Raw genomic sequence first — 17,231 nt, 5'->3', positions numbered from 1 at the left:
CTCCTAAATGTATGAAATATGTGTTCTTTCCAATGTGAGCATTCTAGGAAGTTGCGTGTCCAGCCTGGTGCTTTCCTGTTGACGAAGCCACGTTGATTCGCGCGCGTGTCGCACTCTCGCGCGCACTAGCGTGTGTTTGTGATGAGGAGGCGGGAAATGGCGTCCTCAGACATGGCGGATCTGTGACTGCCTGTCGACAGCGACGGACGCCGCAGCTTGCCGCTACATGCACGGCCCGACCTCTGTCGGAGCGGGTGGTCGTCACGGGTCGGGCAGCTAGCTGAAAAGGCCACCGGACGTTTGGAAGCCCTTCCTCCATTTTATGTGAGTAAAAGGACGACATGTGAATAAGAAACGTTGGTCTCACCCCTCCTCCGTTTAGCTTCCATGCTAGCTAGCGGTTAGCCTACGAAGGGGGCGTAGTCTAATGGCTGAAAATAGTCATGGAGGGAATTAAAACACTAGATCTTGGCTGGAGAAAAGGATGACATTGTTACTGGCGTGTTTGGGGCTCCCTTGTGATCAATAAAAGCGTTGGATAATATAATATTACCGATAATATTACTTTTTCTTTTTATATGGATCGCGTTGTGTTAGCTTGTATGCTAACTAGCTACCGACGTCAGCAACGAAATGAATCGTATTTATTCCCACGTGTCAATTTTTTAAATCCACAGCAGACAAAAGAAGCCGCTGACTGCTATTTAATGACACACTCACAGTCCCGCCGGGTGCCGGCGTCCCGTTTCAGCAGTAGTTCATGTCTGAGTCAAGTTAGCCAGCAGCGGGCTAACATCAACAATCGCTGTCTGTGGTGGCCGACTGTTTGACGGGAAGAGGTGTTGTGAACACACATTTTGGACATGTTAAGTCACACGGCCGCAACTTAAAGCAACACACTGGCGTGGCGTGGCGTGGCGTGCGGTTAGCATGAGACACACCGGCTAAGAGAACCGTAGCGACATGAGGGAATGTTGTCATCCCGCTGCTCACCTTCTTTGCATCCAAATCCACACACGGCAATGGTGCCACGTGATTACTGTTGTTTTGCAGGCATAATGCACAACACTTGCAGCATGACACGCACAAATGCAGACCGAAATGGCTGCATTTTTTTTAGATTTCACAGATTTTCTTTTGATTTTGTTGAGTTGACTCCCCAGACGCAGGAGCACTCTGATATCATCATCCTCATGGTTACTGTGATGATTTAGACCAGGGGTGCTCACACTTTTTCAGCATGCGAGCTACTTTTAAAATGACAGAGAAAATGATCTACCCACTACAGAAATGCAAAACATCTATTTATTTTCAAATGTATTGAGGATTATTTGTACGTACAATGTATGTTGATGTACCTTACATAACCAAATGAGCCAATATTGCAAAACACACATAATTAACTATTAACATTTTTTGTAATTACCTGAGTTTACTTTGATGACTTGCACTGTATTGAATCAGCCAGGGATGCATAGTCCGGACAGTAGCTGCTGATAGCCAGCCTCACGCACACTTCCAAATGTTCATCAGTCATGGTGGAACGGTATTTGGACTTAATGATCTTCATGTAAGAAAAGGCTGACTCACATAAATAAGTGGAGCCGAATAATGCAGTCAAAGAGATAGCACATTTCCTCATGTTGGGGTACTTTTCCTCCGTGAGTAAGTTCCAGAACTGTCCATGAGCTCTCGACTTCAGCTCAATGTCGGTTTGTAGAGTCAAAATCTCATCTTCCACTCCAGAAGAGTTCATGTGAAACAGTGATGCAATGTTTGATGCGAGTGAATCAACCTCAACATCTTCCTGAAAAGGATAGCACATGAATGTAGCGACTGGCGTTTGTCAAATTCTGACAGACAATCGGTGATCTGCTCCGTGTAGCGTGCACTGTCAAGTTGCTCACAGGCCTTCCCTTGCGTCTCCAACTCTGACGCCAGGTTCTGGAAATGTGCCAAATCATGGCGCTGCAGCTTTGTGGAGAAATGTTGCATCTTTCGTTTGAAAGCGTTAACTGAGCTGATCATATTGGTCACTGTTTTTCACTGTCTTTTCCTTGCAGCTTAAGATTAAGGTCATTCAACAAGTTTGTCAGATCGGTTAAAAATGCCAAGTCTAACAGCCACTGACCGTCATTTAGCTGCTTGTATGCTGCATGTCGAGATACACGGAAAAACTCCTTCATCTCCGGACAGAGCTCTCAAAATCTTTGGAGGCATTTCCCACGACTAAGCCATCTCATGTCAGTATGTAGCAACAACTCTCAGTGGTCGCAGTCAGCCTTCTCCAGATGTGCACGGAATAACCGTCTTTGAAGAGATCTGGCTCGAATAGAACATGCGATCTTCGTTGCCACATCCATGATCTCTTTCATGTTGAGCGTTTTAGCGCTTAACGCTTGTTGGTGGATAATGCAATGGTAATTCAAGAAGTCTGGGAACACATCATCCTGCCTGCACTTGGCAATAAATCCATTCACACGCCCAACCATTGCAGGTGTTCCATCTGTAGTGATAGACACCAATTTGTACATTGGGAGCTCAGTTTTCTCGATAAAGTTTTTAAACGTCTGAAATATGTCCTCTCCTCGCGTCTGTTCTTTCATGGGAAGTACCGTGAATAGCTCCTCTTTTGCAGTGATATCACTAAACACCATGCGAATCTGGGCTGTGTCACTCACATCCGTAGAATCGTCCAACTGCAGTGAGAAAAATTCACAATTTCTGATGTCCGTCCACATTTGCTGGGTTAAATCCTCAGCCATGGCATCACAGCGACGTGTAGCTGTATGTCTTGACAGCTGCAGAGCTTTGATTGAAGATAATATCTCTGCCTTATTTTTAAAGTCCCGGAACAATGAGTCAGCTGCTTCAACGAATGCCTCTTTTACCATCTCTCCGTCTTGGAAGGACTTCTTGTTTTTAACAATGGCGTGACACACCCGGAAAGATGCTTCGGTGGCCGCCTTCGCTTTTTCAAGTATGTTGTGTGAAAAATGACTGCTGTCCTGTCTACTGGGATTTTAGTTCATTCACCTTTCTCTTTCTCAGCTCGCTATTCGGCGGGAAGTCGGTGTCGTAACTTCCATTAATAGTCCGAAAATGCCGCTCCACATTTCCCTTCTTTGGTACTGCGATGGTAGAATGGCATATGAGGCAAAAGACACTGTGGAAAAAAAAGAACAAACACCGGGTGTTTGTTCCATCAAACACCCGGTTGATGGAACACTGTCGTGAACCTTCACATATTGGGCAAAAATTAACCCGAGCTGATATCTCAGCTGACAGTATGGCACATTCTGTTTTATCACCCTTGCACACCAAAAGCTAGCATTCAGCCGCTCTTGGGCGTGGTCGTTTTTTGGCCGACGAAGCAAAACACAAAATGTTGATGAAAAATGCAGGAGGGGAAAGGAAAATAGCAAATAATAATAATGAGAATAATGTTAGCAATAAGCCCGGGGCCCGGGGACCGTGGCAGGTGGGGAGTTTGACTGGGGTGGTACACCTGTCAAACGGTAACGCAGGTGTCCTAAGGCGAGCTCGGGGACGACGGAAACCTCCCGTGGAGCAGAAGGGCAAAAGCTCGCTTGATCTTTTTCGCTCTCGAAAAAGACATTGTGAAAAAAAAGTCCACCTCCCATTCCGTATGGAAGTGATATGTTTTTGCCTTTTTACTTGGTCCAGCTACTTCACTCATTTTAGTGACCATAAACTTTAGCGAGGGCTTAAAATCTGACGCAATTCGCCGACTAGCTTAGCACTTTGCATCGTTGTTTACGCATGAGCGGTGACCTAAAGGTCAAAATTCAGTTGTCAACTGACTGGTTGTCTTGTATGTCAATCAAGTAACGGGGATGGATGATAGGCTGACATCGTAAGTTCTGCTGCACTTAGAGACGTTGTTTGATTTGATTGGTCACCCGAAGGGCAACATTCAGTTGTCATCTGAATGGCTGCCCTGTATATCAATCAAGTGACGGCATTGATGCTAGGATGATATTTTTTTAATGTCACGCCGCGATCGACCGGTAGATCGCGATCGACTTAATGAGCACCCCTGCTTTAGACGATATCTGTCAACATTGTATCCTCAAAGAGCAAACAGTAATATGGAGTCATTAAATGCTATTTAATCATAAACATGAAAAAAGATACGGGTTGTACTCACTTATTATGTACTGTAATCAAAAAACACAATCTTCAACGCTGTGGCTGTGCAGGCAAATACAGCTAATGTTTACAAGAACTTCCTGTCTAAAAGGCTAGCTATCGCGTCAACATCTGTTCTGTTATATAAATAAAAGCTTGCCTGAAGCAAGAGGAAAGTTTCCCTTCTTTATCCTGAACCACTATGCTCCATTTTCCCTCCGACATGTATGATACACAATCATACCACTTTTGTCTCATGAATTTACGACTTTAATTGTAGAATATATTTTCTTGTAAATTTGTGAGAATTAAGTATCAGTATGTGGAATCAAACTATGGAATGGATTGAGTAAGGAAATCAAACAATGCACAACGATGAGCCAATTCAAGAAACAATACAAGCAGTTGATGTTTGCTAAATACAAGGATGAAGAGTCTTGAATCAGTCATGATGTGCTATATATATCACTATATTGACACTTACTATGGTACCCATTACGTCATTGGATGCTCATATCACAGAGCGTACGGGACTAAAAATTAAAAACTTTTTTTAATTTAAAAATGAAGAATTATTTTTTAATTAACAAAAACAAACTATATTATGAAAGCAGGAAGTGAACAAATGTAACAGTTAGTGATTGTAAAAGTACCAGATGGAGGGGTAGGATTTAATAAGCCTTGCTTCTTCCTACTCCTTTTGGACATGTGGAACTGGGAACTTATTATGGGATGCACTCAATTGGAATCTGATGCATGTTCAAATGAAATACAACCATTACCATAAATGTATTCTTGTTGATTTATGACTTTATTCTCATAATATTCCGACTTTATTTCAGTAAATTTCTGACTTTATTGTAGGGCTGGGTGATTGTATTCCAAAATGGATTAAATTTTTTTTGTCAAAAATTCTACCCCGTAACGTCAATGTCATTTTTTAATAAATTGTTGCCAATTGATTAAAAATAAAAAGTGAAAAATGACATGAACACAAATTTACAGCCTTAGCGCAATACTTTGTTGATGCACTTATGGTTGCAATTACAACCTCGGGTTGTTTTGAAGCTGATGCCACAAGCTTGGCACACCCATCTTTGGCCAGTGTTGCCCGTTCCTCTTTGCAGTACCTCTCAAGCTCCATCAGGTTGGATGGGAAGCGTTGGTGCGCAGCCAATTCCAGATGTTCAATGTTCAATTGGATTCAGGTCTGGACATTCACAGAGTTGTTCTGAAGCCACTTTGATATTTTTAGCTGTGTGTTTAGGGTCGTTGTCCTGCTGAACAATGAACCGTTGCCCCGGTCTGAGGTCAAGAGCTCTCGAGAGCAGGTTCTCATCCAGGATGTCTCGGTACATTGCTGCAGTCATCTTTCCCTCCATCCTGACTAGTCTCCCAGTTCCTGCTGCTGAAAACCAACCACTAGGCTTCACTAGGGATGGTGTTGGCCTGGTGATGAGCAGTTCCCTGTTTTCTCCAAATGTAACGCCTGGCATTCACTCAAACAAAGAGTTGGTTTCATCAGACCAGAGAACTTTGTTTCTCATGGTCTGAGAGTTCTTCCGGTGCCTTTTGGCAAACTCCAGACGGGCCACCATGTTCCTTTTACTAAGGAGTGGCTTCCTTGTGGCCACTCTACCAAACGGGCCTGATTGGTGGATGGATGCAGAGATAGTTGTCCTTCTGGAAGGTTCTCCTCTCCCCACAGAAGAACGCTGGAGCTCTGACAGTGACCACTGGGTTATTGGTCACCTTCCCTGATCACTCAGCTTAGATGGCGGCCAGCTCATTTTTTTAGCCTCACGGCAAAAACTGTGAGTACTTATTTAAATGTGACTATTCATTTTTTTATTACCAATACATTTCCAACAATAAAAAAAATCGCCGCTATGGGGTGTGTAGAATTTTTGAGAAAAATGTAATCAATTTTGGTACAAGGCTGTGAATACTTTCCGAATGCACTGTATATGTATATATATGTATTATTGTTGGGCGATATGGACCTTAGCAATATCACAATATCTTTAAGATGTATCATGAAACATAAAACAATATATAGTTGAATTTCAGCAGAGGTTTGTATAAATAACTACAAACCTTAAGCCATATACAGGTACTACCATAAAAAAACAAATGAGAATATCAAGAAAAAGTTGTTTTATTTTGGCAGATGAAACCTACCAATTGCATTGAGCTATTACATGCAAATTCCTTGTTGTAACTTTGGGATAAAATTAGGATTTTCATCTTATTAAACTACAAATCCACAAACTAAGAAAATGAGAATACTGTGAAAAGCTTAATTTTTGTCAAATTGTAATCTGGCAAGTAATCACCTCAAACTCACCTGACCTGAACGCTGTAAAAAAAATCAGTGGGGCATTGTCAAGAGAAACCTGTAGACGAAGAAACCAAACAATAAGGAAGAGTTAAAAGTCACAGTGGAAGCATGCTCAGATATGCCAGAAACTGGTAGCATGCCGTCCATGGCACTCCGGATAAAAGCAGTTATTGGGCCAAAAGGGGTCCTAAACAGTGTAACGATTACTCGCATAATTTGAGTACCTCAATTACAAAATATGGTCTGATTTTTTTTTTCTGCCTCGAGGAATCGCCAAAGCGCTTACGTCACCCATGCAGACGACAAAGACGGAAACGGAGGTTTGAAGGTGTGGGAGAATGCCCCATTCCAACGAAAGATATGGAAAACAATGTAAAAAAAGACAGAAAATGTGGCAAACAACAAGTTGAACAGGATACCTGTTGTAAGACGGCCCTCACAGTGCATACCACAACAGCACATCGTAGATGTTGTATCATCTCCTCCAAAATGTCGCGGAAGATCCGCGACTAGGTAAGCTAAACGTAGCGCAAGTCAGTGAGATGAAGGTTAATCCGTGTGGAGGGCTAACTTTCTCTTTATGACGACTGTCCAATGTGTGACAGTTTATTACCATGGTAACCTGACTTCTTTTTCAGAGAGAAAATGACAGTGAGCGCTAATGTACCTGCTGACGCAACAGTAATTATTGCAGGTTAATGTGGCTCAACGTCTGATGTTGTAATGGTAATGGTTTTATTTCATTTGAACATGCATCAGATTCCAATTGAGTGCATCCCATAATCAGTTCCCAGTTCCACATGTCCAAAAGGAGTAGGAAGAAGCAAAGCTATAGAAATAAGGAGTTAGTATGTTCTCTGTCAGCAGCATTATGAATTATCCTTACTGACCTTTTTTGCAGTACATTTAGCGAGTTAAGATTGCTTTTATAGTTATTTGTTTATTTAGTTATTTGTCTCCAAAAAACACACAATTTTTTTTAAACCACAAAAGACAATTTTTTTATGCTGACAGGCCTAGCAGTTCATTGATTTAGTGATTATTGTGACAGGCCTTAGCAGCATGCTAACTGTACAAGCGGACTTGCTACATACAATATTGTATCATAACTGAGACAGGATACGAAAACTGGGGCAACATTGATTCAGTTTGAATCCTCTGAAAAACTGTGGTGTTGGAAAACCGAGGTTTGACTTTGTAATGACAAATGTGACAGAAATGTGGAGAATAAATAGGTCTGTTATTGTGGTTGTAAATTGCAAAGGCGTATAAATGTCATGTCATGTCCTTAAATAAAGAAGGAAAGCACAGTATAAAAACAAAGTGTCAGTATTATGCATGGACTTGAATGTCTGTCATTGTGTTTAAGACACCTTTACTCCAATTCAGTTCAATTCCAAGTGTGAACCTGTTGTCTGCTCCTCAGATTCTTCTATGTGATGCCAGAGCATGATGCGGCTGAGAGCCCGTAAAGCTCCTCAGCAGCCAACCTTAGGCCGCCAAGTCCACACGTCTCAGGCCAAAAGGAAGCACTGTGCAGTGGAAGTGTCACCACTGAGAGGTCGAGGCAAAATGCAGAAGAATGAAATGGGTCTCGTCTCCACCATCAAGAAATTCATTCGAGGGAGTTCTCTCAAGGTAAGTCTGAGGAAATTACCCAATGAGATGATTGTTGGCGTCATGATGTGGGTTGGCGGTTCCAAGTCTTGGGTCAGCTTTACCCCTGAAAATGCCTACCTGCCCCCTCCAAACCAAATTCAAAAGAAAAAATCAAACATTTAACTAGATAATGGTTTCATTTATAGATCATCAATCATTTCTTCAAAGGACATTGTACATGGTGTAACTGGTGGTCATTTTTAGGGCTATACTGTACATACGATATGCAATTTGACAGCACGCAGAACAAACAGTCCCTGAGGGAGGCTAACTGGTGTCAATGAATTCTTCTTCCTCTTTGGGCTTTTCCCTTCAGACTTTGCCACAGCAAATCAATATCCTCCATCCAACCCTGTCTTCTGCATCTGTCTCTCTCTCTCTCTCTTTCACTACATTCATAAACCTCCTCTTTGGTCTTCCTCTACACCTCCTACCTGGCAGCATCCTTCTATCTATTCAGTATCTCCTCTGAACATGGTCCAATCATCTCAGTCTGGCCTCTCTGACATGTGATGTCCCTCTGATGTATTCCTTCCTGATCCTATCCATCCTGGTCACTCCCAATGTGAACCTCAGCATCCTCATCTTTTCCTCAGTGGCACTGTCTCTAGACCAAACTAGACCAACATGGCTGGTCTCACCACACTTTTGTATACCTTTCCTTTCATTTGAGCTGAAACTCTTCTATCACTTCTATCACTTTTCTCCACCCATCCATCCTGCCTGCACAAGCTTCTTCACCTCCTTTTCACAATCTCCATTGTTCTGAACTGTTGACCCCAAGTACTTCAAATTCTCCACCTTTGTATCTCTTCTCCCTGTAACCTCACTCTTCCGCTCGGGTCCCTCTCATTCCCACACATATACTCCATCTTGCTGCGGCTAATCTTCATTCCTCTCCTTTCCAGGGCAAACCTCCACTCTTCTAGCATCTCCTCCACCTGTTCCCTACTCTCACTACGAATCCCAATGTCATCTGCAAACATCATAATCCATGGAGATTCTTGTCTAAGCTCATCTGTCAGCCTGTCCATCACCATAGCAAACAAGAAGGGGCTCAGAGCTGATCCCTGATGCAGTCCCACCTCCACCTTGAACTCTTGAACCTCATTTTACCCCGACTTCCAGTCCTCATACATGTCCTGTATACATGTTACTCATACAATACCACAGTTCCTCTCTAGTTGAATTTATTCTCACTAGTAGTAGTATTTATATTCTCACGATAAACACTAAACCGCCTCCTTGAAATGGCGATAAACACCGGCAAAGGCTGTTGGCAACCTCAGAGTGTGAGTGGATGCTAGCGGGGTTAGCTGAGTTAGCGCAACTCAGGCTGGATAAGCATCTTCGCCGCTTAAATGTAAAACACCAACAATGAATCACTGCATCTGCGGACAACTTTGGGTGTTTAATTTCACCTGGGGGGGTGTTTTAACCCTCATTACAAGGGCAGCAAAAGGCCGTTTTGATATAGTTTTGATTTGGCAGGTGGAGCCAGATATTCCCGCCAAGAGGAGCCGTGTTGATTGCAGCTCTGAAAGCGACCTCATCTCTTCAACACCACAAACAAGAGGCCTTGCCAGCAAGTCAGTCTCTCGAGTTTGCAGAAAGAGTCCAGTCAAAGGTACATTTTCCTTGAACTTTTAAACCTCATGGAGCAGCACTTCACTGTCCCCTGATTTTCCCATCTTCCGTTTGTGTCTGTCTCTTTAGATACGATGACTTGCAACACCAAACCCTTAAAGCCAAACGGCAAGCTAGAAGCTCCCGTTGAGGCAGCGAGCAGTCCGCCCCGCACCACCCTGCTGGGAACCATCTTTTCTCCAGTCTTCAACTTCTTCGCACCAGCAACCAAAACTGGTAAAATAATGTAGAGGACATTAAACTAGGGCTGGGCGATATATTGATATTTCAAAAAAAATATTGATATTTCTGTTGAGCACGATATCAAAAACAAGCACATCATATGTATATTGATATAGATTTGATGTGGAGGTCTCATGTTTGAAGATCATGTTTGATCAACCATGTTTACAGTTTGTCATCATGGGGAACGTGAGATGGAAGCACTAATGGCGCTAACTTGTCTGCAGAGACTATTGCACTGAAGATTGAACAGTACAGTGAAGAAAATAAGTATTTGAACACCCTGCTATTTTGCTATTTCTCCCACTTAGAAATCATGGAGGGGTCTGAAATTTTCATCGTAGGTGCATGTCCACTGTGAGAGAGATAAACTAAAAAGAAAAATCCAGAAATCACAATGCATGATTTTTTAACAATTTATTTGTGTGATACAGCTGCTAATAAGTATTTGAACACCTGAGAAAATGAATGTTAATATTTGGTACAGTAGCCTTTGTTTGCTATTACAGAGGTCAAACGTTTCCTGTAGTTTTTCACCAGGTTTGCACACACTGCAGGAGGGATCTTGGCCCACTCCTCCACACAGATCTTCTCTAGATCAGTCAGGTTTCTGGGCTGTTGCTGAGAAACACGGAGTTTGAGCTCCCTCCAAAGATTTTCGATTGGGTTCAGGTCTGGAGACTGGCTGGGCCATGCTAGAACCTTGATATGCTTCTTACGGAGCCACTCCTTGGTTTTCCTGGCTGTGTGCTTCGGGTCGTTGTCGTGTTGGAAGACCCAGCCACGACCCATCTTCAATGCTCTGACAGAGGGAAGGAGGTTGTTCCCCAAAATCTCACAATACACGGCCCCAGTCATCCTCTCTTTAATGCAGTGCACTCGTCCTGTCCCATGTGCAGAAAAACACCCCCAAAGCATGATGCTACCACCCCCATGCTTCACAGTAGGGATGGTGTTCTTCGGATTGTACTCTTCATTCTTCTTCCTCCAAACACGCTTATTGGAATTATGACCAAAAAGTTCTATTTTGGTCTCATCTGACCATAAAACTTTCTCCCATGACTCCTCTGTATCATCCAAATGGTCATATGCAAACTTAAGACGGGCCTTGACATGTGCTGGTTTAAGCAGGGGAACCTTTCGTGCCATGCATGATTTCACATCATGACGTCTTAGTGTATTACCTACAGTAACCTTGGAAACGGTGGTCCCAGCTCTTTTCAGGTCATTGACCAAGTCCTGTCGTGTAGTTCTGGGCTGATTCCTCACCTTTCTTAGAATCATTGAGACCCCACGAGGTGATATCTTGCATGGGGCTCCACTCCGATTGAGATTGACCGTCATGTTTAGCTTCTTCCATTTTCTAATGATAGCTCCAACAGTGGACCTTTTTTCACCAAGCTGCTTGGTAATTGCTCCGTAGCCCTTTCCAGCCTTGTGGAGGTGTACAATTTTGTCTCTGGTGTCTTTGGACAGCTCTTTGGTCTTCGCCATGTTACAAGTTAAAGTCTTACTGATTGTATGGGGTGGACAGGTGTCTTTATGCAGCTAACGACCTCAAACAGGTGCATCTGATTCAGGATGATACATGGAGTGCAGGTGGACTTCTAATGGGCAGACTAACAGGTCTTTCAGGGTCAGAATTCTAGATGATACACAGGTGTTCAAATACTTATTTGCAGCTGTATCACACAAATAAATTGTTAAAAAATCATGCATTGTGATTTCTGGATTTTTCTTTTTAGTTTATCTCTCTCACAGTGGACATGCACCTACGATGAAAATTTCAGACCCCTCCATGATTTCTAAGTGGGAGAAATAGCAAAATAGCAGGGTGTTCAAATACTTATTTTCTTCACTGTATATTCAACTTTTTCTATATTTATCTAAAAAAGAGAATATAAATGGAAATTGTCAGGGTGCGTTCTTCTTCTGATTATTGGCGGTTGGCAAGCAGCTTTGGTGTGCATTAGCCACCTTCTGAACAGGAGTGTGGAACACAATCTAAACCCTCCTATCATTCATTCATAATTCCACTTTTTCTTAAAACATGTCCCGAGTTTAATTGTGAAATATTAGCAACATTGAATTGAATGTTTTCCTGTTGAAATGTATCCTGGATTCTTTCAGCGTATGCTCAGATATGACGTGACATGACAGCTAGAGACGTTCGCCCGTTTTAAAAATGCAATCAGCACTGGACTCAGGGAAGCCGCTATCACGGGATGTTGATGTTTACGTTTTACTGTGCATGCCCCATTGACTATTGTTGGATTGCAGCGGCGCATAGACCACATATTGGAATATTCCTTTCCATGTATACCATTGTTTTTCGGAAAAGTCAAAGATTCCATTCGGAAAGACAAAAAAGTCATGTAAATGTGACTATTGTTGATGTGTATATATATAACTTTACATGAATGGATTAATTGCTTATGGTGTTGTGTTCTTCATTTCAGCCACCCCTGGTTCGGACTCTCCCGGCCAAGCGATGGAGGCAGAGGAGATCATGAAGCAACTGGACATGGAGCAAGCAGAGGAGATGCCAAGCAGCACGCTCACCTACTCCGAGGGCATCGCCGTTTGTCACGGCGCCCCCGTGTTTCCACAGAGGCTGCAGATGACGTCAGACTCCATCGTGGAAGATGCAGAGATTGTCACTGAAACAGACATGCCCTCATTAACAGGTAACACCCCCTCACCGCCCCAATGTACTCCAACCTTCTCTTATACACTAGACTTGAACTATTGCACAATTGACAATTATTATTATCATTGTTATTATTTTCCATGAACAGATCCTGGTTGTTTGCCAGATGGCAGCTATCCAAACTCTTTACCCTCGGTCCCCACAGAGCCGTCATACGAGGAAGACTGGGAGGTGTTTGACCCGTAAGTAGACCCAAATCCTGACTGTCCCCTCGGTGAGTGATGAGCTGGAATGTAAAATAATAAAATTATTTGGAAATCACCCAATAGCAGTAGGAGGAACATCTCCTATGGTATCTCCTTAACAGGACCTGGCTAACCAGCATCAGCAATTAGCTTCTCCATGTCGCAATCTTTGTCATTTGCCAGTATATAGCTCACGTTTCCTTTTTAGAGAGGGAGCACAACTCTTGCTCCCTCCGGTACACTCGCCTCTGTAATCTACGCTGTAAATCCACACTGATTGTTGCCATGTTTGTGTGTTTGTGCTTTGAAGGTACTTCTTCATTAAGCACGTGCCGCCTCTGACAGAGGAGCAGCTGACACGCAAACCAGCGTTACCTTTGAAAACCCGCAGCACGCCGGAGTTTTCCCTTGTCCTGGATTTGGTAAGCAGCCAGGGATTTGTCGGCTGGGTGTTGAGTAGATGTTTGGTATTTCACTGATTTCTACCTTCTCAGGATGAAACTCTGGTCCACTGCAGTTTGAATGAGCTGGAAGATGCCGCACTGACCTTTCCTGTGCTCTTCCAGGACGTAATATACCAGGTAGTGGCTTTGGCAGCCATATTCCCCGTTCCTCTTTACATTCCTATTCTTCCTGTCTCAGGTCTATGTGCGCTTGAGGCCCTTTTTTCGAGAGTTTCTTGAGCGCATGTCTCAAATGTACGAGGTGAGTTTCTTCACTCACTGCAATATGACCTGTGCTTATCTGAAGCCGCACTGGGTCATACTTAATATCTTCTCTTCCTCTTTAATGCCACAGATCATCCTCTTCACGGCATCCAAGAAGGTGTATGCCGACAAGTTGCTCAACATCTTGGATCCAAAAAAGCAGCTGGTCAGGTCAGTCAAATATTTATTTTGTTGTCCTTTCAAGACAATGCATCCATGACGCCATCAAGGTGTGGCTTGCAAAACTGAGAGCCACAGGTTGGGGACCATCGTCAGTGTATTGAAAGTGAACGAGGGGAGCTAAAGACCGGTGCAACATCCATCATTTTCTGGGGATTGAAGCTGTCCAACCATCAGTAGAAAGGAATACTTGTAGAGTGTCTGACAGTTTTAGCAAAGACACCACCACAAAACCAAACATCTTCTTTTTGCTGTATTGTTGTTCATTTTTAACTGAGAAGACACCAGTTTTTCTGTTCTTTGTGTGCATTGTCTCATTTAAAGAGGACCTGTTATACATCACTACTATATGTCACTGGCCTTTTAACTACACCAGAACCCAGAGCCACTATGGCCCCCACCTGTGGAACAGCCTGCCGGAAAGCCTCAGGACTGCAGAGACTGTTGATATTTTAAAAGAAGATTAAAGACAAACCTTTTTAATCAGGCTTTTAACTCAGATTTTCAACTCTTCTTACGTTTTTACCTTTTTAGTCCTATTTTATGCTTTTAGTCTTTAGCTTTTAAAGGGGGGGGTGATGTCCTTGGGTCCCTTCGACCCGGCCGGCTGGGGGTTCCTCCCTTTGATGTGGGGGTCTGCCCGTCTGTCGGAATCGGGGGGCCCAGGTGCTGGTCCCCCCATGGCACGGCCGGCGGCTCCTCCCAGTGTGGATGGCCCCAAAGGTGGCGTTTCCTTGATCCTCAGTGCCAGGCCATGTCTCCATACTGTGTGTGATGGTGGGTGGGAGGGAGGGGCTTACTTTGTAATTGTTTTCTTTTTAATGTAATTGTTTTTAATTCTGTAACACACTTTGTGTTGCATGTCCTTGCAGGAAAAGTGCTCTACAAATAAAGTTGATTAGATTTTGTGCCGTACGCCTGGGCGACGTCTCACCCCAAATAATAGATGTTTGCCACCAACTCCATACGTTGTCATGCTTACCATCCACGTCTTTTCTAATCTGCATCGTCTTGTGTGTTGTTCAGACATCGTCTCTTTCGTGAGCACTGTGTCTGCATTCAAGGAAATTACATCAAAGACCTCAACATTTTGGGACGAGATCTTTCCAAGACGATAATCATCGACAACTCGCCACAAGCCTTCGCCTATCAGGTAAGAAGGACTGTTTAATGAGCTTTTTGTGTTTTTTAATAGGCGGGTGTTTGAATTTGGATCTTTCTGTTGTTCTTCTAACCAGCTCTCCAATGGGATCCCTATTGAGAGTTGGTTTGTGGATCGGAATGACAGCGAGCTTCTCAAGCTGGTTCCTTTCCTGGAGAAGCTGGTGGAGCTGGTAGGTGTTCACACCAATGACGAAGCACAAAGTCCAGCCATTTCATCACGGCATGCCAAGGCCAATGCCACTAAGTTCAGATAATAAGACGCCCCCCCCCCAAAAAAAAAAATATATATATGTGTGCATATATGTGTATATATATGTGTTAGTGTTAGAATGCTAATGTTATATTTGCTAGCATGCTAATATTAGCATAGTAGCATGTTTAGCTGTTTTTGTAGTTAGCCACTTATCATGCTAAGTGTTAGTGTGCAAATGTTAGCATACCTGACGCTTGTAGTGCTTTTATCAGTATATACTATATTTTCCACATGCTAATTGGCTGAACTCCGTCTTTTCCGGCTCTCAGAATGAAGACGTCAGACCACACATCAGAGAGCGCTTTCGTTTGCACGACCTCTTGCCGTCCGACTGAGCGTGCAGAGCTTGCCGATGGATCAACGTTGGAAAACGCAAGACCCCTGGGTCTCCCAGAAGGGTGTATTCCGTGGATTGCTACACAAATTTCACATTGACGTTCTTCATTTTTTAATATAAAAAAAAAATGCAAAATGAGATGTTTTGTGCAGAAGCACTCAGATGTGATTGAACACGGCCTCTGTGAAGGTGTTTTGTCGACCACTTTGGGTGGACAAAACTGAATGTTGGGTTCTATGGAACATTTCCACGACAGCCAGTCAAACCTGGATTATTATTATTATTATTATTAGTGACTATTCTTGTAAATATACTGTATGTACAGGTTGTTTTTTTCCTTTTTAAGCTTTTTAAGTCATGTTGTTTTGGGGGATTTTAGTATGAATTCTTAGTTTTTTTAAAGAAAGGAATATGTTAGTGTGTTTTGTTTGCAGTATGCCTGCTTTACTCCTGTGATGCTTTACTCCATTACATGCAGTTGTCTGTAATAAGGTGCCGTTAACAAAGGTTTTTTGTAAAACAATATTTTAAGGTTCTGTCATGTAAGCTAGAATAGACTAAATGAATACAAAGCCAAGCGTACTGGTCCATGATGGTAAGATGAAGAAGGGGCGGGCTTCAGGCATCTGAAGGCATCTTGCACATTGACATCCTGCCCTTTTGGAAGACGATGTCAAACCCTCCCTGTCACTTTTCTACGTTGTCATCTCAAGTTTGAGGACGTACGAGGAAAAAAAGCCCTTGTAGCACCAGCAAGTGTTTTGGATTCCTGGTTTCTGACACGTCACGTTTGTGAGATCTTTTCTGATGTTTCAAGTTTTCTGGACTATTGAATGATCAATCCTGTTGTATTCAGTGTTCTTCAATGGTTTCCTTGAAAATAAATCATTTTTATATGAATCTTTGTAGCATTCACGCTAAATCTATTCTGTTCATCCGGTTGGATGTACCCTGAACACATCATCTTCAATAGTACGTTTTTATGGTTTTATATCCATCCATCAAGTGTGTAGTAACGCTACACTCATGATAACAGTATCTATATCTATATATTGTTTCATAAGGTAGTTAAGTTCCTAGTATCCGCTCTTCCATCTTCTAGCCTGTTTGGATGGGAACAGTAGGAAGTAGATCCCAGTAAGAGGCGCTGATTTCTGGATTCATACGGTTAGCATCTTTTTGTGGAAATCTGGCAAGTTTACAATTTGAAGCTTCATTAAAGTCCTGGTTTATCTGTCCAATCAAATCGACCTTTAGTTGTACCAGGCATTAAAATAGATTCACTGAAAATAATACCAAATAATTTTTAAAAAATAAAAAAATTTCCATGACTGTATCCTGCTAAAATCGGCTGTTCCTTTTGACACTTACTATGGTACACATTATGTCATTGGGTGCTCATATCACCACCTACTTCGGTACGTGACAAAAAAATAAATTAAGTTAAAAATAAATTAATTTTTTTTTTTTAAACTAAATTAAAAAAAACTATATTAGGAAAGCAGGAAGTGAACAAATCTAACAGTTACTGATTGTAAAAGTACCAGATGGAGGGGTAGGATTGCTAAATACAAGAATGAAGAGTCTTGAACCAGTCATGATGTGCTATATATATCACTATATTGACACTATGGTACACATTATGGCATTGGATGCTCATATCACCCAGTACTT

General features: G+C 42.6%; 1 protein-coding gene across 1 annotated transcript; it reads left to right on the top strand.

The window, feature by feature from the left end:
- The first annotated feature begins 27 nt into the window (after window positions 1-27).
- ctdspl2a (CTD (carboxy-terminal domain, RNA polymerase II, polypeptide A) small phosphatase like 2a) lies at window positions 28-16,457 on the top strand. Its single transcript, XM_058087323.2, has 13 exons — window positions 28-324; window positions 7,920-8,131; window positions 9,644-9,779; window positions 9,869-10,015; window positions 12,481-12,708; window positions 12,820-12,913; window positions 13,227-13,338; window positions 13,411-13,497; window positions 13,559-13,621; window positions 13,715-13,794; window positions 14,830-14,956; window positions 15,042-15,137; window positions 15,490-16,457. Exons 2-13 carry the CDS (start codon window positions 7,943-7,945, stop codon window positions 15,553-15,555), a joined length of 1,425 nt encoding a protein of 474 aa, XP_057943306.2. The 5' UTR covers window positions 28-324; window positions 7,920-7,942; the 3' UTR covers window positions 15,556-16,457.
- Window positions 16,458-17,231: the final 774 nt, after the last annotated feature.

The sequence above is a fragment of the Doryrhamphus excisus genome, linkage group LG6 (genome assembly GCF_037039965.1).
Source record: "Doryrhamphus excisus strain RoL-2023G ecotype Guam linkage group LG6, RoL_Dexc_Guam_v1.1, whole genome shotgun sequence".
NCBI classification, from domain to species: Eukaryota; Metazoa; Chordata; class Actinopteri; order Syngnathiformes; family Syngnathidae; genus Doryrhamphus; species Doryrhamphus excisus.
Note: the sequence above shows the minus strand (reverse complement) of the source record. Positions and strands in the feature narration are given on the sequence as shown.